The 25,689-nt window shown below is 39.0% G+C and overlaps 1 protein-coding gene across 5 annotated transcripts in view; it reads left to right on the forward strand.

Annotated features, from left to right (window-relative positions):
* The window catches only part of KDM4C (lysine demethylase 4C), a 332,885-nt gene that overhangs the window by 230,799 nt on the left and 76,397 nt on the right, over positions 1-25,689 (forward strand). For all 5 annotated transcript variants that reach the window (XM_079790592.1, XM_079790594.1, XM_079790590.1 and 2 more), the window contains exon 17: positions 460-568. In XM_079790592.1, coding sequence (XP_079646718.1) covers positions 460-568 — 109 coding nt within the window. The remainder of the gene's footprint in view (positions 1-459; positions 569-25,689) is intronic.

A 25,689-nucleotide genomic window follows, 5' to 3' on the forward strand; every position in this document is an offset into this window, starting at 1 on the left:
TTTGTTCTGGTTTGCTTTATGGCTTTTGTATTATGTAAAAAGATTATGTGTTATACCCAGTTCTTAACTCTTATTATTTGAATTAATCTTTTGCCACATGTTAATTAGCTAAAGTATATTAAACATCTGTATTGCAATATCAAATGAAACAGCAAACCTACATTTCAGTATTTTGCAGGTCAAGCATAGAAAACCATACACATATTGATAGGATTGAGTCTTTGATCTTTACCTAGTTTTTCATGTCACAGTGTTGGGCATGTGTGCTACTGAATCCATCCAGGTATTGTCTAATAGATTTAAAATTCAAAGAGTAGTCTGTTTGTGATGGATTCAGGCTCTTGGCTTTCTTTCTTATCTGTGTGTTTCCCCTCTGTGAGAATTGCATTGCCTGGTTGAAGTACGAGGTATATAAGCTTAGGGAACTTGTGTTTATGTTTAATGTCTCCTTTTCTGTAGGTGGGCCCATGTCATGTGTGCCGTCGCGGTCCCAGAAGTTCGATTCACTAATGTCCCAGAAAGGACACAGATAGATGTAGGCAGAATACCTTTACAGAGGTTAAAATTGGTGAGTGGCAAAGCTTTTTTACCTCATAAATTAGTATTAATTTCAAGTTCTGAATATTTTTATTAATACACACATTTCCAAGGTGATTTTTCTCTTAGCTTCATTTTATTGTTCTACCCTTTCTTTCCTTTAGGCTAAATTTACTTATCTGTACATACACTTTCCTGTTATATTGTAAGTATGCTTATAACCTTCCTCAAATTCTGTCTGAAATAAGGCAAAGGAATACATTTCCTGGGTTAATGTGAATTTTCAGACTATAGGCGATCTGGTGAGGTTTGTTCGTAACAGACCTGAACTATCTATTTCTGTTTAAGTTGTTTAGAGTTTCTGTTTCTCTCTCTTGCCTCTCTTTGGTTGGTCTTGACTTAGCAAAATGCATCTAACCTGGTTTCATCATCTCTTCACCAAAAGACTGGTAGAGAAATACAAATTATTACTATTACCCAGGGATTTCCTCACTTATTAATAAGATACAAGTCATTTAATGTGCCAAACTCTCAGGCTGATTTTCTTCTGACCTGCTTAGAAACTTTCATAAAAATCTTTCCAGTGGTTCTCTTTGTTCAGAGTATGTTTTATTGAAAAGATAGGCCTTTAATGTCCTTAACATTGAAGTAACCTTGGAGTTCTATTCAATTGGTAGCCAAAAGGTCATTAGGTTAGGCCCTTAAAATTAATATTTAATGAGAATTTTCCCTAAAGTTAAATTGCATGACCTTAAAATATGGGAGCGTATCTTACACATGGACTTAATTCCCTAGAAAGAATGTCTTCAGTTCTTGTTTTTTTTCACTTGAGGTACTTCCACTTGAGAATGTCTCAGGCACTGTAGCTGTAGCACTCCTTCTGCCTATTACTTGTTTTGTTCATTACCATTCTTTTCCCCAACAGGGAACGGGGTGTACTCTCTCTATCTTAGGTACTTGGAATCTAATCTGTTGTCCCCCTCCCCCAGAAGGAAAAGTGAACACTTACTTTTCATTATAGCTCTTTCTAGGATTTCACATTGCTAGAAAACAGAGACCCTTTGTAGAACTGACGATTGCTGGGCAGATGTGAGCGTGGGACTGGGATGCTCAGGGTTGTAAATGAGATGGAAATGAATGGATCATTTAAAAGGCCCTTTAAAATTCAATTCTTTGGCTCCTGGACTTCCATAGGAAAGCTTGAAATCATATCTTGGTTAAAAAAAAATCACCAATAAGAAAGAAAAAGATCTGCTTTCAGGCAGGTTATTAAAAAAATGTTGAATTCATATGTCAAAGAATTTTTAATATTGAATGTGACAAATACTAACAAATATCTTACTTTTTTTATGATTTACAAGTAATATGTATTTTCAAAAATTTAAACACTTCATTGAAAGTGACTTCTGTTCCCCAGGTTAATGCCCCTCAGAATGAGTGGTCACGGCTCCTGAAGCTGGACCTTCATTTTGCTGCCGTTGTCCATGAGTGTTTTCTTAATGGTGTATTGTTACCCATACCAGTCCCACCTGGGTTGTAAGGAAACAGCAGGAGGGACAGCACGACCATTTCAGGGCTGTTCAGGAAGCTGTGTCTAGAAGGCTGGAATCGGATGATTGCATGGGAAGGTGGCAAGCTTACTGTTTGCTTCACAATGCCGTGCCTAACTTTGATTGTGTATATCACATACTCCTTATGCTTTCCATCCTTAAACAATTGGTACCTTTACAACAATATGTCTTGAGTGAATTTAAGATTTAAGATCACCTAATGTCTGTTATTGAGCTGATTATTGACATACAGATATCCATGAAATAATTTGGGTGAAGATAGCAGGCGATATATCAGATTTCCCCCAATTTTTAAATATAATTTTATATCCTTAGAGAATGTCTTAATATATTTATCGATATGCTCACAGTGGTTACCTTAAATGGGAAATTTCAAGGAGAAACTTCATTTTGTGTGTGTGTGTGGGGGGGGGAGGGGGATGGGAAATCACTCAAAAGTGCTGTAATTGTTTGCAAGGGGGCAATGGTCAGAAGCCTGGCTAATTTTTTCACCAAGAAACCTCATCACAGCACCATCACCTGCGACCTCCTTAGTGCCGTCTGTGCCCTGGTATTATCCAGTGTCCCGTGGTGATTGGACTCTGACAGGCTGGCCTTGAATAACAAAATTTACAAATGCTCATGTGTGTGGGTGGAGTGCACCTTCCCAGAGAATAGGATGCTCTGCCCTGTTACAGTCAAGGATGTGCTTTCCGACATTAGCATTCTTTTGAACATTCATTAGTGAGTGCATCACCAATCCGAAGTCAGAGCAGTGGTTTTGTGTGGTATTTCACACAGGCCACTGTCCGTACAGGCAAATTACTTCACTATGTCTATCTAGTGAACGCGTGTGTGTCTGCTGGTGTCAGTTTCAGTCTTTTTCTGGGGCTGCAGCCAACCCTTTTCTGAATGCCAGACTGCCCACCCACCTTCCTCTTCACATGGACGGGGATATTAAGAATGAGTTAGATGTCAGTGCCAACTTATTTCACCAAACAGTTACCTTACCTTACCAAATACTTAGTGTATATTTTTTAATAAGACATTGCTCTTGTCTAGTATCTTATAGTCTAGAGTGGGCTTTCTCAGCGTTGGCTCTGTTGACCTTTTAGAAAAGATACCTCTTTGCTGTGGGTGACTGTCATATGCGTGGCAGACGGCAGCATCCTTGAACAGACAGTGCCACGTAGCCCCTGGGAGGCACGTATCCCCATCTGAAAATCCACTGGTCTACAGAGAAGACATAGACATACAGAGAAAATTTTCGTTTTCAGACAGAGACTATTTTGATTGAAAGAAGTAAGTTGGAGACTGAGAGAACAGAAATTCTTAATTGCTTTTAAAAACATCTTAGAGATCTTTTTTCCCCAATTATTCAAATTTCTTGTCAATAAATTAATAGAATTTGACAACATATGTGTATATTTACTACTGTATTAGTTATATAATCTGATTTAGTATTTTAACACCTGTTTTTATAGAAATTGAACAACCTTGAAAAATAATCAGGTTTCATAAATATTAAAATTCTGTGAGGTTTGTGTGCACACACTTATGCATATGGTAGTTACTAAGTGAATATTTATGGAATAAATAAAAGGCAGAAAATGGTTGCTTATTATTTGTACTTCTGGCTTAACATATTATACCTGGACGCTTTGATCAGACAATGCTAAATGGTTTGTGCCTTTTTATGGTTTCCACTGAGAAAGCTGTGGTGGTAAATTCATGCACAGTTCTGTGCTCACTGCTCTAAGCCAAGGTATTGATTTCCATGCTGGCATCACAGGGTACATGTGATTAGGTTATAGAGCCTCACAGTATTTCAGAGAGCCTGTGGAGCATCTGTGCAGCACTTGCCCTATTGTCTGTGAGTCCTGATCTTGGAACCTCTCTGGTGAGCTGGGGATTGAAAACGAGTGACCTGATGGAGGTAGAACAAATTGCTCATCCATGAAGCAGCAGCAAGGGGGCTCTGAGCCTCTCTCCACTGCCCACTAGGTGGTGCTGGTGTACCATTCCATCCCCTTGCCCTTAAATCACCTCTCCTAGCAAGTTGCCTGCACCTGCAGAGGTAGAGGTGTGTGTGTGTGTGTGTGTGTGTGTGTGTGTGTGTGTGTCACGGATACATGCCATGCTTTGCGGATGCATGCCAGGGTGCTCTAACCTAAGGGATAGCAGCAGGGTAGGGAAGGTGCAGCTTGCTGTGCATTCAAAGTGATGAATTCCAGAGGGCAAATTTTTAGTTCAGTTTTTCATTTAGTCATCTGAAAAGAGCTGCTTTCCCTTGGGGTAAGTTAGTGTTTTCTATATAAATACTAAGCAACACTAGTAAAAGCCAGTAACTGCAAGAGGCCAACATGAGTTTAAAATGTCTTTCTGATATATGAAAGCTACATATTTAAAAGAAATGCTCATTATTATTAGCAATCTTTCTAGATTGTGGAATACTGGTATTTACACAGAAGTATTTGAATATTTTAGTAATACTGTTGTTAGCCTGTTATTTATTCATAAGGTCAACATGTAGCTTTTGAAATACCCCTCTGTACAATTATTTGTGTAGGAAGATTTTTGTTGAGGGTGTAAGAAAGGGTTTGTTGGCTTTAGCAGATTTTTGCTCTTGCTTAATAAAGACCACTAGGAAAGAAGAGGCAAGAAATGGAAAACAAGAGTTCCAGTGCTCTTCAGTGGATTATATTGATCCTAAAATGGTGTGTGCTTTAAGAAGAACCTTTATATCATCTGGCCACCTGGTTTGGTAATATCATAGATGTTGCCTCTACTCATCAGGTAATTAAATGGACAGCAATGATGAGACTAGACTTATATTCAAGTAACTGTATTGTATTTTATTTACATTGCTGATAATTTGAAATACTTCAATAAAATTTATTTTTAAAAAACAACAAAATTTTAGTGCAAAAATATATTTGGCTGTAATGGTCTTTATCTAATTAGTTGTTCTTTTCTTTTTATCTTTAAAAGTATTTAGCTTTTATGAAGAATAATTATCTCAGGGATTAAAGTAATTGCTGTCTCATCTGAAAAATGCTACAGGTTACTATCCAAAAGCATTAGGTTATTAATCAGAGCCGTCCTTTTATAGGAAAGAAATGGCTAAAAGTTATCTGAATAGGCTATATCCAAAGTCATATTTGAGAGGGAAAACCATTTTCTCTGTCAGCTTAATTAATGCAGATTCTAGATTACTTAGTATTTTTCTTACTTAGCATGAATTACTTTGCTTCTAACTGACTTTTTAACATAGGAAAAGTTATCCATGTGACAAGTCTTGTCTTTCCCCACCACTTCCCATGTGCTTTAGTACCTTCTCCGCATGTCCAGAGAGCATCAGAGCCTGGGCCCCTGGCAGGATGCTGAGGACACCTCCCGCTCTGCATTTGATGGTGTGCTCAGGGATCGCCAGGGAGGGGTTTGTGAGGAGCCACAGAAGCTTGGTGTGCCTGAGGACAGAAAGAAAGCAATTGCCCCCATATGATGTAGATTTTAGAATTTATGCAATCATTTCCTTTTCTTATTTCCTTCTGTCTTGGTTGCCCATGGTCGTAACTGAGTCTCTGGAATAGGAACACAATTGTGCAAAGACGAGAACACACACACAAAAGTAGAGAGATATAAAACACACAGGAAGTTAGAATGTATCTTTTTGGTTTTCTCAGAAGACAGTAGTATCATCTGCTGAAACGGTCTCAAGTATCATATGGTCTTTTAGAAGCAGGTCACCAAAAAATCATTAGATTTAATTATAAAATTTAAGGGAAGAACATTAAAAAGGTGTAAAACAGCATAAAGTTTTGGTATTTGTTACATACTTACCATGGATATCTATTACATACATTGATTGTTTTATGAAGATTAAATTAATCAGTAGAACAGTAAGACAAGTTTGTGGATTCTAAGAAATCTTAGAAAATTACAGCAGACCCTAAATGCAACCATTAGTTTTAAACATTCTTCCTGTTTGGAGGGAAAATTCTCAAATAGAAGTGTTGTAAGAACATTTAAATATTAAATTGCATGTATCAAAGCAAATGATGTCTATCTCTATTGTTGACATTGCATACAAAACTTGGTGGTGTTCATGGACCACACATCCCCTCAGTGGCATAGCATCGTGCCTTTGGTTTCTACATCTGTAGACATTCCTAGAATTTTTACATTTGAAATCCTATTTCTGTAACCAAATAGAGGGAGAAATGAATTTTGGAGTAGCTGAAGTTGCCCCCAGGCATTCGATGACCTCCATCAGATTTGTATTTGACAAGTGAACCAGGCACAAGTGTTCTCTGAGTGAAGAACATTATTTTGAAAAGGAATTTACACTGCAATGATGGCAGAGCTACAAGCCTTTTAGTATCTGGCTGAGACCAACTATTCTGCTTAGAAGCCTCTATACACTTTAAAATTTGTACCTGAAGGCAAATAATAGTGAACTTGAAAGCCAAAGATTATAGTTTTGAAAGGTACATCAATTCTGAAAATAGAGTGGTTTCACTGTGGTATTCCATCCGAAGAGTTGAATTGAGGTGGGGAATGCATTCAGGCTTCCCATTTCTTAGAAGAAGGAAGGCACTTGTTCTCTTGCTAACTGGCTTATGTTATCAGATGTATTGAATACTAAAAACGGAATTACTGAGAGAGAGATGGGGTCTGCCTCTCGTGCTGTAAGATCACTCCTATCTAGTTAATGTTACCACAGTGCTAGAGAGCAGCTTTGTTCTCTTTGTAGAGGAATCACAGTTGTATTTGACAGAGCCTCTGTTAATGCATTTCGGGAAACGTAAAGACATATTGATGATCTTTCATCACTTTAAGAGAAAAAAAAGTAGCATTGTAAAGGCAATAAAAAAAGTCATTATGTTCTGCATTAACTCATGTACTGATTTATTCACATCTTCAGTGATTTTTTAAGAAAAAGAGGAATTCTAAGAGAATAATAAACATTGACAATGATGAGCAAGTTTATTGTTTAAATGAGGTTGAGGAAAAATGTGCTTTTAATAGTGAATTACTGAAGGAGGAGTAATACTAGAAATGGCATAATTGTGGGGTGGCGTGTAGGGTCCTATTATTTAACAAGTCCAGCATAAAATTTACAATGTCATTAGGAACATTCTTCAGGACTTAAACATACACATGTCCCTAACTTTGTAAGATTTTTAAATAAGTGTAGTGTAAAAAAAAAAAAAGGTACATTAGTAGCTGTATAGTTCTTAACTGTCAGAATGATTTGCTGCAGGGAGTAGATCCTATTGCAAGCTGTCAAATTTGTATATTGCTGTAATACCAAACCATAAAATCTTTTGAGTAAAATGGAAAATGTCAGATGGGCATGACTACAAATAATATACTTTCTGAATGCTGTAGATATCTATAGGAGAAAATGTGTAAGTGCATGAAATGTTATCTTGTTACTATGGATTTTTCTTTTATCTGTTGAAAGAAGACTGGGAGGCAAAAGGAAATTGATTGGAACCTTTACATTTTTAGTTTTGAACTCATTTTTCCCCCCTGAGGACTAATTTTAAAAACATTATTAGACAGATAAGTAAAACTTCAGATAATTTATTATTAGAGTATTGTGAGGGAGTAATCTTATTTTTAGCTTGTACTGCTGAATGGTCCATTTTTTTCTGATCTTGTCTGTGTGAGGAGTGATTACTGATGGATTTTTTAATTGAGTGAGTGAGTTGGGGTCAGGGTTTCAGAGATGGGGTCACCCCTTTCACTCCAGCATTGACTGGGTCAATACCAACAAGCACATGCCAAACTGAGGCAGCTGCCAGACAGCTCTAAACAGGCACCAGGGTTTTGCTTGATCAACAGTGATTGACAGCAGAGAGGCTATAGTTTTCCAAAGGAACAGTCATTATTGTAAAACAGTAGATTCATTATTATTTTTATAATATTTTTAGATAAGTTAGACTGTATTCCCTCAGAAGGTTGTTTTAAAAATCAACAAAAAGTTATAAAATGCTTTTTGTAGAAAGTGAGAATCTTTCCATACTTTAATTTAATATGTCATTGTGGTATATTTTAGGCCTAGTCCCACAAAGGAGTGATGTCGTTTTCTCACATGAGCTCATATATGCAGGTACCAGCACTGCTCTAGGCATCCACGGCTGGGATTCATTGATTTAAAACCAAAGGCTCTCTGCATTCACCCCGATTACCCTTTGGATCTTGCAGTTCTAAGCCACTGAGGTTGAGTGTGCAGGCTCTGAATGGAGTCCTGCATCTTCCACTTAGGCAAACCTGGCCTTGCAGATTAACCTCTCTGTGCCTCATCTGTAAAGTGGGTGGTGTGAGGATGAATGAACAAGTGAAGGGCCTGGCATGTAGTTTCATTCAAGGTTCCTCATTGCTTTCTGCTAATGATGCAACCCCTGCTGCATAAATCTCTGTAAGCTGCCTTCCAGCCAGAAGGACCAGTGCAGATAAATATTTCTAAGGGGAGAGTAGGCTCTGGTTTCTCCCATGTGTTCATTCATTCATTTGTCCAACAGATATTTACTTAGGCATTGCTTTGTGGTTAGGTGATAGATGTACTATATTTTCACTTTGATAGATACTGTAGAATAATGGAAGCTATTGAAAATGAGACACACAATTGCAAAGCACTATGAAAACATCTATTACAATAAAAAGTCCAGAACACCCTAGCCGGTTTGGCTCAGAGCATCAGCCTGCAGACTAAAGGGTCCCAGGTTCAATTTCTGCCAAGGGCACATGCCTGGGATGCAGGCTCAATCTCCAGTAGGGGGCATGCAGGCGGCAGCCGATCAATGATTCTCTCTCATCATTGATGTTCCTATCTCTCTCTTCTTCTCTGAAATCAATAATAATAATAATAATATATATATATATATATATATATATATATATATATATATATATATATATATATATATATAAATCCAGAACGTATTGAAGGACCTAAGTAGATCTGGGATACAAGGCTGGCGGTGTAGGGGCGTGGAAAACTTTTTGGAAGAAGCAGTGGCTAATCATGCCCAAGCTGAGACCTGAAGGATGAGAACTCGCAGAGGGGCCGGGAAAGGAGCTGTATGCTCAGTAGCCTGGAGGTGGGAGAGAAATGGACGGTCTGGGAAGTGGAATTCCAGTGGAGCTGGAACAGGAAGGGAAGAGGGAGAGGGAAGTGTGGAGAAGAGGAAGCCTCCGATCTGATGCGTCCAATACGGTAACCACTGGCCGCTTGGGGCTGTGGAGCCTTTGTTAGTATTACTCAAGAATTGAACATTAAGTTTTATTTAATTTAAAATAAGCTAAAATTTAAAACTGCAGCAGCATAAACACATGAAACACAGCTATAGTTTTAGTAGTCTATATTTCACATTTCTAACACCCTTGAAAATTGAAATGTACTGTTAGTGTAAATATACTACACATTTCAGAGTCTTAGAATGCAGAAGAATGTAAACAGCTCAATAATATTTTTTTATGTTGGTTATATGTCAAAATGATAATAGTTTGGATTTGTCGAGTTAAATAGGATATATTTTTAAAATTAATTTTACCCTTTTTTATTGTGGTAAAACATTCTTTAAACATTTTCATTCTGTTCATTTTTAGGTGTATAGTTCAGTGGCACTAAGTACATTCACAGCTTCCTCCACGGCTCGTCTGAGCCACCTGCCTCTGATCAGTTCGCTTCTGTCTATCCCCGGTTCACACACAAATCACTCCCACATGATTATCGAAACTGCCCTTTCTTCCTCCAGTCCTGCTCTCTTGAATCTCCAGAAAATCTGTCTCCAGAACCTTCTCATGTTTCTAAACTGTAAGTCTGTATCTCCCCCTTCTCTCCTCTCTCACCTGTTTTTAATGTGGCACCTAAAAAATTAAAAATTGTACATGTGGCTCGCATTGTATTTCTTCTGTAGAGCGCTGGTTTACAGGATTTGTACTTACCCCAAACACACCGGAGAACCTTTAATGCCTGTGAGGAAGTGGACTAGGACGATGAGAGGGTGGCTCAGACTAGAGGTGTGGAAGAAGCCCAGGCTGGCACAGGCGGCTGGGGGCGTGGTCATGCTGTGCACAGGGAAGCACATTTTGGACACACTTAACTTGAGGTCTTTGTAGTTCATCTGGGTGGCTCAGGAGAGAGATGTGCCAGAACATTACTCTCATGGGTGTGCAGCAATTTCACAGCTTGATCCTAGGTTGTTAGGTCTGGAGGCCTGTGATGGTCAGTAATTCAGGGCAGGGAACAATCGTGCTTTGCCTGGATGTGAATTTGGTTCGTGAAAATACTGTATCTGCTGCTCCGTGCTCTTTTTTAAGTGTAATAATCAGGTAGAACAGTGTAAGCTCTGTAAGTTTCCTTTATGCTTTCTCTTAGAGCCAAGAAATGAAATACATTGATAATGCAAACAAAACCTATAGAAATAAAATAGATTAATTTGCAAAAAGTTGAGCAAGAAGGAAAAGTTCAGTGTTCTCACGAAAGATAAATGTGTCCTGGAAACCAATAAAAACATAGCCTATAGCGGGATAACATTGCCAAGGTGTGTGACCACATAGGAAAGGGGATTTGCAGTAAGAATCACACAGGATTGTACAAACCTATGAAAAAGTATTCACTTCAGAATTGCTTTTAAATTTCACTTTTAAAAAAATTAGCTTTTCACTAATAGTTTTGGAACTCAAACTGCCTTTAGGATAACATTTTAAGTTGCGGATTCTTCTTCTGTTTGGAATATAAAATTCCATCTTTCTTTAGAAACCAAATATTTTAATTTAAATAAATAGAAAAAGTAGTCAAATAAATTGGCCACTTTTTATTATAGGAATAGTGTATAAGGTTAATTAAAACTTCAAAAAAATTTTCCTAGCACCATCTGTTACTCTTTATTGATTTAAAAATCCATCAATTTTAAACACTTATTTTCTCTGTACAAAGCAAAAAATAGTATGAAATATTTTCAGTAAATAGCAGATATTTTTCAGTAAAAAGAATCATGATATCCTGGCAAAAGGTATAATTTTAATAGACTAATGAGCTCTCTGACCAGAGTTGACTGAGCCTCATCTGCTTTTTACAATGATAAATTGACTGTGTCAAAATTTGCAATCTAGTCTGGTGAAATATTTTACTATCAAAGTTTAATTCTCATTTTTTATTTATGAAAGCAGTGGTAGCGTCACAGCAGCTTATAATGTGCTGGCCATTTGGTATGATTTATTTCAATGAATGTCACTTGTTGATGTGTTTAGTCATTGTTGACCCACATTTAATCCTAAAAACTCTAAGTGGTGTGAAACGTAATAAGTCAATCACCCACTATAGTTAAACAAACAAATAAAAAACCAAATCATGATCTACAGATCCATTCAGTTCTTTTCCCAGCTTTAATGATGTCACGGGTGTAGATTTGACAGCTGCTGGTTTTGGAGCAATGGAAGAATGACAGCTTTCTTTAGTATTGTAGGGATCTCCTCAGAATAATTTATACCACAAAGCCTGTATTTGAAATGTAATATAGTCATCTTTCATGGCATAATTTGAGGATTCCAGCTTGTCATTTTAAAGGTTTAGAGGAAAATTGTGGAATAAAAGTATTTCTCTCATGCATTTATTAATTTTTTATTCAGCAAATGTTTATGGAACTGATCAAATTGTTTGGTGCTTGGTGACAAGGGTCATTCCTCTCATGGAGTTTAGATGCTGGAAGGATTTAGATGTAGAACTTCTAAGGGTGCCATTTGTTCTTTTGGTAGTTTTGGAAGGCAGAAGGGAAGGCCTAGATTAAAGCATTCTAAGGCATTTCTTTCTTTAAAAAAATGGTTTTATTGATTTCAGAGAGAGGAAGGGAGATGGGGAGAGAGATAGAAACATCAATGATGAGAGAGAATCATTGATTGGCTGCCTCCTGCAAGCCCCCTATGTGGATGGAGCCCTCAACTCAGGCATGTGCCCTGATGGGGAAACAAAGCGTGACTTCCTGGTTCAGAGGTCAATGCTCAACCACTGAGCCACACTGGCCAGGCCTAAGGCATTTCTTTACAGAGATATGCAATAAGCATTTCTGTTTCCTGATGTCAGGATATTTATCTAGGGTAGATAATTTCGAACAAGTATATAAAAATATTAGAAGTGTATTTTTTCAGATATGATGAAATTGGTTTGAGATCATTTTAGAAATAATAATGAACATATTTAAAAAAAACAAAAGTTTTCAAATGGTCTTATATTGTTAACATAAAGTTTCAAATTATTCATGGCTCACAACAAAAAGAAATATCTTATAAATAATTAAACACTTCAAGTAATGAAATATTATTCATAATATATAGTTTTCAAGTATCACAGTATCTTGAAGTTTTTTATCATAAAGAATTGCGGGGTTGTGTTGTCACTTCTTTTATAATATACAATAAAAGGCAGAGACTCACTACTGCTGCAGAAATATGCTTTGAAAAGTCTCTAGGAAGAAGCCATCTAGAGGTAATTATCCTTTGGTATCAGCCCTTTCTTAGGTTTCTCAAAGCTATTTAAAAATATAGGGCCGGGCAAAAATAGGTTTACAGTTGTTTGTGTGGAAAGGAATACATTAATTAATAAATAATAATACAAGAATAAACTCTGTGTTTCACACACTTACAACAGTAAGCCTACTTTACCCAGCCCTGTGGTTTTCAAATAAGGTGACCATTACAGAACATTTCAGTTGGCAGGTTGACTTAGAACGTAGAGGGAGATCAGTGGCCCAAATGTTTTTAGAAACAACAAGAAAATTAAAAAACTGCTCTTAGGTACCATTTCTTTAACAATCCTTTTTTTATAATTAGAAAATGAAGAAAGCCAGCAAATGAAAATCACTCCTTTTCCTGGTAGGCCCAGGAGTTAATGTATGTGCATTTTTAGGCTTCTCAATTTGACAGGGGGCAATCACCATTTAATTTCCAAATTCTATTTATCTTAGTGATGGCTTAGAACTAGTGAGTCTCCTTTTCCTGCCCATGACAGCCTTACTGTGTCTGTGTTCTTTGCCACGTTTTGGTTTGGGGAGCTGACCCCACAGCTATGGCACATAACACCACCTCAGTGTACATTCTGCGTAGATAAGGCACGACAGCCTTTTAACCTCCATTTGCACGCAGGGGATGACAGCCCACCTGCCCCGGGGAAGGCAAACAGGCAGGGTGATGTGTTCATTCTTAATCGCATTCTCTCTCTCCCAGAGATGTTCCAGGAATATGACAGGCCAGGCTCAGTGCAGGTTATCAGCCTCTGACACGCAGGGCCCAGGGCATCTCCACCACTGATAAGGCTAAATCGTACTTTCGAACTTTGACTTGTTTATTTATTGTTAGAATTTTAACATATAGATCATATAAGACTCTTGGTTCTTATTTTTAAATTATATTTTAAAGATTTATTTACTTACTGTTTTAAAAATTATTTTTTAAAAACCAAAGTGTTCAAAATACAAAATGAGAGTCATCTCTATCTCTGTGCCACTCCATCCAGGTGATCATATTTAACATATGGGAGTAATATTTTTGACTTTTCTGTGGAGAAAACAGCTTGGAAGGATACAGCATTGTACCATACAGTGTTATAATTAAGTGTGTTTCAATAGCATACTATATATGTGTGATACTCAGACACATATGTGAATCTGTTTTATAAAAATACTAGAGGCCCAGTGCATGACATTTCTGCATGGGGGCGGGGTGTCCCTCAGCCCAGCCTGCACCCTCTCCAATCTGGGATCCCTCTCGCAATCCAGGACTGCTGGCTCCCAATCGCTTGCCTGCCTGCCTGCCTCCCTGATTGTCCCTAACTGCTTCTGCCTGCCAGCCTGATCACCCCCTAGCCACTCTCCTGCCAGCCTGATCACCCCCTTCTCTCCCATTGGCCACTTGATTTTCAGGTTTCTCCCTATCTTTCTCTGGAATGTTTATGTTCTCCCAGTTTCTGTCTGAAGCTCTTTTCTTTTCTTCCCACTCTTTACATACTCAGGAAGGATTTTGTAAAATGGTAATCACAATGATAGTACCTTCTAACATTGTTGTGAGTATCAAGTAAGATAAGGCATGTGGAGTTTTTTACCCAGACCTGGCTATAGTAAGTTCTCAAAAAATGTTTCTTCTTATAGTTGTAGTATGATTATATTATGATAGTAATTTTGTTATGATAACAAAATGATATTAAAATAACTGTAGATAATCTTCAATTTATAAATAAATGATATTAGGTTTGTTTTAAAGTTTACTTTTATCACTTGTAATACATTTTCTCATATATAAAATATTACAAATAATTAAGTACCAATAAATTCACAAATGTTTATTTAACTTAAAAAACCTGTTGTATTTTAAATAATTACATATTCACAGGAAGTTGTGAAGGTGGTATAGAGATTCCTGTGTGCCCCTTTGAGTATACCTTATATAAATATAGTCTAATATCAAAACCAGGAAATCAACATTGGTACACTATGTGTGCTAGTTCTATGTAATTTTATTGCAAGGAAATTTAGTTCTACAGAAATGATTAAAAGGAAGGTAAAGCAAAAATAATAGTAATGTATATGGTTTTTAGCATTGAACTCTTGGCACACGAAATAAAACAATCCTATAAAAATTGTGCAAAAATTTGATCTTATATTTCACCAGAAATTAAATATAGGTAGCATGTATGCACATGATAAGATGCTTAATGTCATTATCCATTAAGTAAAAGCAAGTAAAAACCACAATGTGAAGCTGCTACATAACTATGGAATAGTTGAAATCAGTCTGACTGACAGTACTAAGGGGTGGTGCCACCGTGTAGCAATAGGAGCTCTCCTGCATTGCTGGTGGGAATGCACGATGCCACGGCCACGTTGGAAGCACTGGCAGTTTCTCATTAAGTTAAACATACAATTTACCGTGCCTTCCAGCACCCCCGCTCTTAGGAATTTACCTAAGAACAACCATAGTTTTGTTCACACAAAAACCTACAAGTGATTTTTATGGTAGCTTTATTTATAATGACTAAGATCTGGAAATAGGCCATTGTCAACTGGTGAATTAACCAACCATGGTACATCCACACAATGTAATACTACTACTTACTGTAGCACTAAGAAGGAACAAACCACTGATACCACCAGTGTGGGTGAATCTTAAATGGGTCATGCTAAGTGTTGGCCCCATATTATCTAATTCCATGCATATTACAATCTGGAAAAAACACACAAAAACCTGTGAGGACAGAAACCAGATTAGTGCCGGGACTGTGCCTGGGTGGAGCGGTTGACTACAGAGGAACACGGGGAATTTTTTGTGCTAGTGAACTGTTGTATATCTTGATTGAGGTGAAGTTTGCATGACTGCAAAATTTATAAAAGTATTAACATTAAAGGATGAATTTTACTACATGTCAATTACATTATCTGTTAAAAATTAAATGTAAAACAAGATTGTTAATGCCGCTAGACCTACTGTGGATTTGGCTAATGAAACTAATGATAACTCTGTGGCATAGGAAGAAGGAAATGTGAGAGAAGTAGAGGAAGGAATGAAAGGAGAGAAGGTAGATGGCAGTACAAAGGGAAATGTTTCGGGAAGAAGAGTCCTTGACCACCCACATCCCACCCCACACTCACTGTGTACACTCCTTCTAGACAACACTGGACTTGCGGATGGAATCATCCCCTCAGAAGGCTTTTCACGGATCTCCCTCCATTCCGAAAGTTCTGATCTGAGGTAGCTATTTCCATAGCTAAAATCCTACTGCCAAAATCATTCCTAAGAAAGGGATTCATTTTAGTTTCTACTGCTGCATCATCATAATTATTATCTCATTGAGGATTAAATGAGATATTTGTTACATTAGCACAATGGTGGCACCGAATAATGAAGTGATGATGTCAACTCTTATTTAACAGATGAGAAATCAGAGGCTTAAAGTGGTTATGTTATATAGATAATAACTGAACAGCTGTGTCAAATCTGGCATCCTGACCCCCAATCCCATGCTCTTTGCTAGTAGGCTACATTCACTGTTGACTTAGGTAGCTTCCTGATCTCAAAGGCTGATAACAAACACGAATGTACAGAAGTTAATTGTTTCCAGTATTTGCCATGAAAACAATTACTTCATTTCAGATATGCTACCTGTTTTTTGTTTTGTTTTTCATTTTGGAGGACTTTAAACGAATGCAGTACTTAAAATGATGTCTGCGCTATGTCCTTGGGAGAAGTAGTTTGCAAGAGAATGGGGGAAGTGTTCTTAAATTAAGTTTTAAAATATTCTCACACAGCATCATTAGCCTTGCAGGGCCTGTCAAACTCTAGTTCACTCTTGCTTGGTGTCGGATCTGTTGGAAAGCTTTGACAAAGAGTTGGTATGTCAGAGACAGCTAAAGCCTCAGAGAGGTGTATTGAGACACATAAATCTATCACCTAAATAAACTCTGCCCAGTGGCAGGTGTCTGAGAACTCTAACTCACAGTGATGTGGGCACTGGGGTTTTGTTAACCAGAAACAGCATTTTACCACTGACAGCTTTTAAAAAGACAGTTCTAGACAGGAACTTGCTGTCGGAAGCACTGCAAATCCAACCTTGCCTTCAGATGAAAAGACTGTAGTGCCGCTCACCTTACAGAGGAGACAAAGTTGTCATTATCAGATTTGTTTCTTAACGTCTGAATCTTTACGTATATAAGCACCTGTTTAGTCGGGTTGGCCTTACTTATCAGAAAGGATAAGCTAGCTGGTAGAGAAGAGAGAGAGAGAGAGACCTCTTCTCGTGGACATTTTTTGTAGTCATTTTGAAAGATTTTGATTTGGGAGAGAGTTGAAATCTTGGTTCAATGATTTGTCTTGTTATTATTCTTGAAACAAGTCAACCCTCACTTGCCCCAGTCATGGAGCTAACATGTATCGCGTGTGCCCTGCACTGGGTGCTGTCCACAGTGCCGTCACGTTTGCCACCCATGTGGTCCCCAGCAGTTCTCGAGGTGCTGCAATTTCAGGTCCCTCCTTGCCATGCCCCTTTGTAAGCACCCTCCTGTAAAGAAACAGCAGTAAAAACACCAGTATCCCCCTCCCCATGTTCTTGCTCTCATGAGGTTTTATGCTGGGCATTATTTCAACCCATTTTTACTGGAAACTTGGATGATTTTAAGGCAATTAAGATAAATGAAATTCATTTAAGGTATACATATGGGAAGTGGCTGGCCTGGGATTAAATTGACCTGTATCACAGCTAAAACAATTGCTATTTGCACAAAAACTCATTAATGTCTGGCATTTGGACTGTTGTAACTTTTCATACATTGTGCATTTCAGACTTGGAATTCAGACACAGAACAACAACAATAATGAACTGTGAAAACCGCAGTTCAGTAAGAACTGGAAAATTGCATTGGCGCTTCCTCTCCTGACACCCTCTTCCCTCTCACCCCCCACCTCCCACCCTGATCTTGTTTCTCATCCTAGATGGGAATAGTCAGCAGCATCTCTAGGATGGGGCTCAATAGCCTGAGCTCCTGCTGAGTCAGTCCATGGGGTTTTCCTAAGATATGTCACCTGTGCTTTCCCCCTGGAACCTTAGGACATTGTGCTCAGATATTTTAAGTGTTGTTTGTTGACCTAATGTGTGGATAAAGCTACATCTTTTGACTGGTGTACTCTCCCTCTCCTGGAACCTCTTTCCTTTTGTAATTGAGTCTAACATATATCCTACTATAGCCTCCAAAATAGTGCCTGAAATCAAATTCTTTCCATCGAGTTAATGATTTTGGTACATCCTGGGGTCACCTCTGTAACATGGAGGCATTTAAGGAGGAGCCTTAGAAGTAGAGCTGGTAACCCTGCAGCACATCACAGGCCCCGAGGCTTGTTTGGGGGGGGGAATCCACTTTGCATCTCTCAGTCTGAATCCTGCCTTCCTGCAGTGCGTCAAAGCAACCCGACGTATTTTGAGTTTTGGAGAAACTATCACTCATTCATCAAAATTCTGTCTGGGTGATAATTTTTGCTTTTGAAAACAGAGTGGAAACAGAGCTGACAGATGTTAGAATGGACCTGTTGGTGAAGCTCCTGTTGTCACGCATGCTGTAGGAAGACAGGTCGTTAGCATTCAGAATGGAGCACCTACAGTCTGGTGAATTAAAGATGCTGTTTGCATGTCTCTTGGATGAGTCTTTGTAGTTTGATTGCATTGCTCTGGAGGTAATTAAAAGTTGTCCCCACCTCCACCCGACCTGTGCTAAAAAAGCAAATATGAAGTAGGGTAGCTTATTCTATTTTAGTGGTTAGTAAGATGTACTAATGTTTTTGTGTTGGATATTCTTTTTCATTTTGGCTGCTCTTTACCAGGCATTGTCTAGGTAATCTTACAACAACTCTTTGAGGTTGATATCATTATTCCCATTTTATATTTGATAAAACTGACACTAAGAAGAATTCAGTAATTTTTGCTCATACAGCCTGTAAGAGGAACCTCCTCCCTCTAACTCAGTTTTCACCTCTGTAAAATGCACCTTACTCTCACCCACTGTGCTGCCTGTACTGTTTGTATTTTTAAAAATTATTTTTAATTTTTCAATTACAATTGACATACAATATTATATTAGTTTTAAGTGTACACCCTGGTGATTAGACATTCTATAACTTTATAGTGATTATCCCAATAAGTCTTGTACAAATCTAACCCCATACATACTTATTAGAATACTAGAGACCCGATGCATGAAATTCATGCAAGAGTAGCCTTCCTTCCTCCGGCCGCCAGCAGGCACCTGGGACCCGGGCTGGCTTCCCTTCGGCCCCAGCTTCCTCAGGAAGGACGTCAGGAATGACATCTGGAAGACGTCTGGTCTAATTAGCATATTACCCTTTTATTATTATAGATTATTGACTATATTCCCTGTGCTGTACTTTATACCCCCCATAACTATTCTGTGACAACCAACTTGTACTTCTTAATGTCTTCATCCTTTTCACTCATCTTCCCAACCCTCCTCCTGTCTGGCAACTATCAAAATGTTCCCTGTATTTATGAGTCTGTTTCTGTTCTGTTTGTTTGTTTATTTTGATATTTAGATTCAATTGTTGATAGATATATATTTTATTGTTCATATTTTTTATATTTCTTCTTCTTCTTAAAGAAGACCCTTTCACATTTCATGTAATACTGGTTTGGTGATGATGAACTCCTTTAGCTTTTTCTTGTCTGACCTTCAATTTTAAAGGATAGCTTTGCTGAGTAGAGTAATATTGGTTTAGGTTCTTACTTTTCACCACTTTGAATATTTCTTGCCTCTATCTCCTGGCTTGCAAAGTTTCTGTTGAGAAATCAGCTGACAGTTGTATGAGTGCTCCCTTGTAGGAGTGTCAGAGTGTGTCTCTGGGTTTTCTCCCTTTGTTTTCAGCACAAACACCCTGAGTCATTTTTTGTTTTATTTTGTTATTTCTTTCAATTATAGACAATTTTTTCTTGTAATGTTCACAATTCCATATTTATTTTCTCTTTAATGGTTCCTTTCAGTATGGAAGTTTCCCTTTTGATGTCCTGGTAGTCATATTAAGTTTTGCTTGCTAGCTATAACCAAGCTCTGTATTTTTAAAGTGATTTTCATTATATGTCATTTTAAAAGTGTGTAGATTATTTAAATTGAATATAAATTGCCTTTACCCTTTTCTAGAGGTTCCATATTAAAAAATAACTTTAAATCAAAATGTACTGAAATTTCAATCTTTACGATGTTCTTGATATCCTACATTTAATCTATTCTTGTCTGTCAAACATAGTTTTTATGTGTGTTGGGGCCTCCAGACCACCCCAGATTTGAGGCTTGTCTAGGAGGACACACAGGACTCAGCATATAGTTGTACTCACAGCCATGATTTCAGTGAAAGAATACAAAGCAAAATCAGTGAAGGGAAAAAGCCCCTGGGGATGAAGTCTGAGGAAGCCAGGCGCAAGCTTCCAGACCCTCTCCCAGTGGCGTCACACAGGACTCCTTAATCCCCACGGAACAGGTTGTGACAACACAGTGGGGATGTTGCCAACCAGAGAAGCCTGTTAGAGAACGAGTGTGCAGAGCTTCCATTCAGGACTGATCACATAGGCACCCTCTACCTGGCATGTACCAACATTCTAGATTCACAATGTAGGTTCCCACACACCTGCCAAGCCAATCTTGTAAGCAGGACTTTCGAAGGATAGCAGTGTCCAGCCTTTCTAGACATTGTGCCATAAAAACTAGAAATAGCCATTTTCACCAAAGGCAAAAAATGAGTTTGCTAGAGTAAAGAATGGCCCCACTGTGTTCATTAACTTCTACAAGGGTGGCTTTGGACCTCTTTCCTCTAGCTCACTTTTCACCTCTGTAAAATGCACTACTACTTTGCACTTTATTTTAAAAACAACTTTAATTTATTTTTTCTGAGAGAGACGTTGATTTGTTGTTTCACCTATTTGTATATTCATTGGTTGATTCCTGTATGTGCCCTAATCCAGGATCAAACCTACAACCTTGGCATACTGGGACAACACTCTAACCAACTGAGCTACCTGGCCAGGGTATACTTTGCATTTTGTTATTTATTATTACTTTAAAAGAATATTTTATTGATTTTTTATAGAGAGGAAGGGAAAGGCAGAGAGAGAGAGAGAGAGAGAGAGAGAGAGAGAGAGAGAGAGAGACATCAATGTGACAGCATAACATTGATCGACTGCCTCCTGCACACCCTCGTATCGGGGATTGAGCCTACAACCCATAATTGAGAATCAAACCATTGACCTTCTGGTGCACAGGACAAGGCCCAACCAACTGGGCCACATGGGCCAGGGCTACACTTTAGAATTCTATGATTCTGTATGTTCTCTAATACTTTATGTAAATGATTCTCAAACTGGGGTCCAAGTACCCAAGGTTTATGGGAAGACTGTCTTAGAGGACAGAACCTCAACTTTCATACATACTCTCCTCATAATTGATCTGGATGAGAATGAACCCGGAAGGGGCTGCTGGTTTTCCTTTCTCTTTACAGAATAAGTACATTTCTCTCAGGTAGAGAAACAAAGGGAAAGATTCTGAGGGCATGTTTGGAGAGAGCAAAGCAAAGATAGATTAGGTAATAAATACTGGAAAACAGCATGTTATTTTACCTAGGCCATACATTTACTGCAAAAGTGGTGACCTTACCTACCAGCTGCTCACCAAAAGCAATGGTCCTCTTTTCCCTGGTCCACAGCTAGTCCGCATCATCCCACCTCCCTTGCAGATTGGAAGGAGCTCCACCAGAGGTGTCAGAGCAAAAGGTGACAGATAGCACTCCCAGCTTGGCTCCTAAATACCCTCATGTGCCCTCCTCCTTGCTGTTTTCAGGAATGGAGTTGGCCTAGAGAGTGACCTCAGTGCCCAAACTTTTGTCCCTGAACGACTGGAGCAGTGCTAACCCACTGAACTGTTTGCCAGCCCAATGCTGTTATGTAAGGCAGGAGTGAATTTCTATTGTGTTTAAGCCATTACATAGCTGGGGGCATATATTTTATCCTAAATACTAGTGGCCTGGTGCATGAAATTCATGCTCGGGGGGGGGTGTCCCTCAGCTCGGCCTGCACCTCTCGCAATCCAGGACTGCTGGCCTGCCCTGCCCCTCCCCCCCCCACTGGCCTTCTAGCTCCCAACTGCCCCCCTACTGGCCTGCTTGTCCTCAACTGCCCCCCTCCGTCAGCTTGATTGCCCCCAACTTCCCCCCCAGCCTGCTTGCCCCCAACTCCCCCCCACCCCCCACCGCTGGCCTGATCACCCCCAACTGCCCTCCCCTCCTGGCCTGATCGCCCCTAACAGCCCCGCCACCATGGTGTTGTCCAGAAGGACGTCCAGAAGGTCTCCCGGTCTAATTAACATATTACCCCTTTATTAGTATAGATAGATACCCTTGATTATCTCTTAGAATTAACATTCAGAAATGAGATGCTTTTCATATTAATATTTATTTTATTCATGTTAATATGTTTAAAAATAATTTAGACTTTTTTTGGAAAAATAAATCTGTTTTGGCAGATTTGTTCGGTAATGAGGACTGCCTTTGTCTATTAGGTTGTCTATATGGCAGACATTTGACATAAATTTGGCTTAATTTGCAGTCTCAAAGTTTGACCACAAAATATATAAAGCACACCTATAATTATATCCTGGAATTCTATGCTGGAAAATAATATTGTTTACTTTTTTTACTCCTAAAATTGAAAAATTTATAAGGGCCAACTTTAACATATTTAAAGAGAGATGTCATTTTGCAAAACTCTTTTGGGAACTATTAAACAAGAATATTTGAAGAACACTAGTATATAAAAGAGGGCTGTTAGTAAGTAGTTTGAATGAGTCTTGGTTGACCTGATTAATAACCAGGCAGTTAGCTATTCACTTGTGTAAATGAGCTAAATGTTTGGGGCAAACCTAAAACAAACGAAACAGACTAATGCTACAGAACAACTTCTGCTGTTGTAAGTCTTCCAAATTACCCTCTTAAAATATATGTAGATCTCATCTGGCAGGTGAATGGAAAGGTTGAATAAGTGATCTTCCTGTAAGAAAAGTGTATGCATAGGGGGATTACTTCACTTAGTGCTGCCAGTAAACCTGAAATTTTATTGTTCATTCTCCTTTCCTGAATCTCTTTTATGTGCCGAGGAGACACAGATATGGGATGGACCTCGGGATCTGGGCCAAGTGCTTGTGGGAAAGATATTGAAGAATAACTAGGTGACTAAAGTGCTCAAAGAAAGACTTAGTTTAACAGAATGCAATTTCCTAAACTTATGATTTGGCAAGCCTGGTGCCCATAGGGTTTTAAATAACTTAAGGGAACATTCCTACCTGTGCCCCACAAGGCATAGCAAACTCGCTGCAGCAAGGAACGGTGGGAAACCTGAGCATCTGTCCTCCGTGTGGCTGTGTGAAAGATTGGAGGACACCAGCAGAGCTCACAGTTGGTACCCCCTCTCCCCCCATAGACTAAGTGTCTCCAGGAGTGTGTCCCTGGCACTCATCCACTTTGACGATGCTGGCAATCATAAATGCCAGGATCACAGCTGGCATTTCTATTGAAAAACTTTGAACTCCTAAAGGCCCAGAGCCTGTAGGGGTGATGGGGAAATCTGGGAAGTAGAACAACTGCCTTGCATGAATAAGTAGGAAGACAGACCTCTTCATGTTGATGGAAGGAATCCTTTAGGTTTCTAGAGTCTACAAAACAAGTTGTCTGAAGCCCTGAAGATGAGTTGAGAGGGGCAATAGTAGAAGACAGGTGAGGTGCAGTAAGGAACAGCAAATGTTACTGCAGAAACTCAAGGGCAGGATGCACTTCCTGACTCTCTTGCACTGCTATAGAAATTGCATGACAGCAGGATCCTAGAGAGCTAATTGCTGGCTACAGGGACTTTTCAGGAAGAAATTTGGATGGGTATTTTTGGACATCAGGTGCCGTCCACTCTGTCTGTTCTGTGTCCTTTGAATGGCATGGTAGTGACTCTGAGAATGGAGTCATCAAAGAAATACTCCCGAGGCCTCCTTCCCTGGAGATTCTGTCATTTCTCCAGGGCTGAGACTGACCTGTTCATCTCTGCATCACTAGAGCCTCATGTGGAGCCCCAGTCCTTACTCAGGAAAGGTTTAAATGATGAATGCATGGACCAGTTACAGGTTTCCCTCCAACCTCACCCACTGGGAGGCACAGAGGAACTCAGACTAACGTTCCATTAGGAATACTATGTGCTCATCCAAGTTTCATTTCAGAATCCTTAGCAGATGAGATTCAGGACAAGTTGGAAGGAGAACCAAGTCAGGTGTTGTCACTGAGACTGTGATCAGGATAAGACACTAAGGGCAAAGGTATCCCATTTAGAGTGCTCCACAAACCCTCACTGGATCTTCCAGTGCCTTGCAATTCCGTCCTCTCTGAGGGTGACGATGGGAGGGATAGTGCTTCTCCTGTAGCCATGTGCAGAAGCCGAGCTCTGAGGCTTCCTGCCTGTGAGTCTCCGGGTGCCTCCGAGGGCTGCAGGCAGTCCTTTTCCTGCGAGCCTGCTTTGCCCCTGCAGCCAGCATTGTCTGCTGACTTGACACTTCATCTGGATCTCATGCTGCTTTAGAATTGCTTCCTTGAGGGCAGGAAGATCTACAGGGAATAAAAAATGAAACGAGCAATTTTGTCAACCATTTGCAGTAGCACAACAGAGAGCTGACAATAGGAACTTATGTGTATTGTTCAACAGAATGAATGATCAAGTTGTATGCAATCAAAGGAGATAGTCAGATTTAGCAGAAATGATACTATATAGCACCAAACATTAAAGACTTGTTCTTCATTTAATATTTATGATCCTAGACATTGTTCGGATTCAGTCCCAAGCAAAGATGAGACCTGCGGTTCACTATTGTCTATTTTCACAGTATTTAATTATTTACCAATAAGTAGAGTTCACCAACTTGCACGCATTCAATATTTCAGGAACATTTCCTCCCATTCTGAGTCAGGGTTTTGTGCATGTGTTTGTGTGCATTTATGTAAAACACACATATGAAATATGTGTTAGTGTGTGTGGATGTATGCATTGGTGTATGTCAGGGGAGAGGGTTGATGATACTGACTTTGGCCATGTCCTAACTTTAGCTCAAGATCATCAAAAAGTCTAGGTTAGCATTTCTATGCAAAGGGCAGACCACTAAAAAGGGATCTTGTCCCCGTTTTGCTGCTGGGTATGAAACTTTAGGCAAGGAATTTAGCCTCTAGTTATCTAAATTATTGCTACCTGTAAAATGAGACACAGGAATCATGAATTATTACGGGTAAAGTGCCTGAGGCAAGTGGAAGTTACGTTCTTTATGAGACAAGGTGGTATAATTTAAACAGTAAAGTTGTTGGACAGATTATGTTCCTTCCATATCATCCCATCTCTCAAAGAAAAAATTGGAGAGGCCTTTTCACTGTACCTCTTTGAGAATGTGGGTCCAAGTCCTCAATGGTGTTTTTGGTTGGAAGAAGATGGAATGAGTAAAAGCATTATGTAAAGACAGGACTAAAAGCCATGGAGAATTATAGGAAAGATTCAACTGATAGTTGATGGTATACAGGGCAAGGAATTACTCAAATGATCACCTCTACAACGCTGTCATCAAGTGCTTAGAGAAGACAAGGCTCTGTGTGACCAAGTATTTGCTGCCATAGAGAACATTTTAGTGAAAATAAGGCATTTAATGGAGTCAGTTGGTTGCTTCTAAAGCACTGGGGAACTTCGGGAAAGAAAATAATGAGCCGGGGCTTTTAATTTAACGTGAACGGTAATGGCCTGTGCTGCTACTAAAAGAAAGCTTTAGGAGCCACTGCGTGGTGCCGCCACCTCTGTTTCCCATCTGTGAGAATGGCCTGGTTCACATAGGGCTACTCCCTCAGCCTGGGCCAGGCCAAAGAACACCTAGGACAAAGTCACAGCCAACATTCAAAATGAGCAAGAAACAAACATTTTAAATATATATATATATATATATATATATATATATATATATATATATATATATTTTATTGATTTTTACAG

Source organism: Cnephaeus nilssonii (genome assembly GCF_951640355.1).
Source record: "Cnephaeus nilssonii genome assembly, chromosome: 14".
NCBI classification, from domain to species: Eukaryota; Metazoa; Chordata; class Mammalia; order Chiroptera; family Vespertilionidae; genus Cnephaeus; species Cnephaeus nilssonii.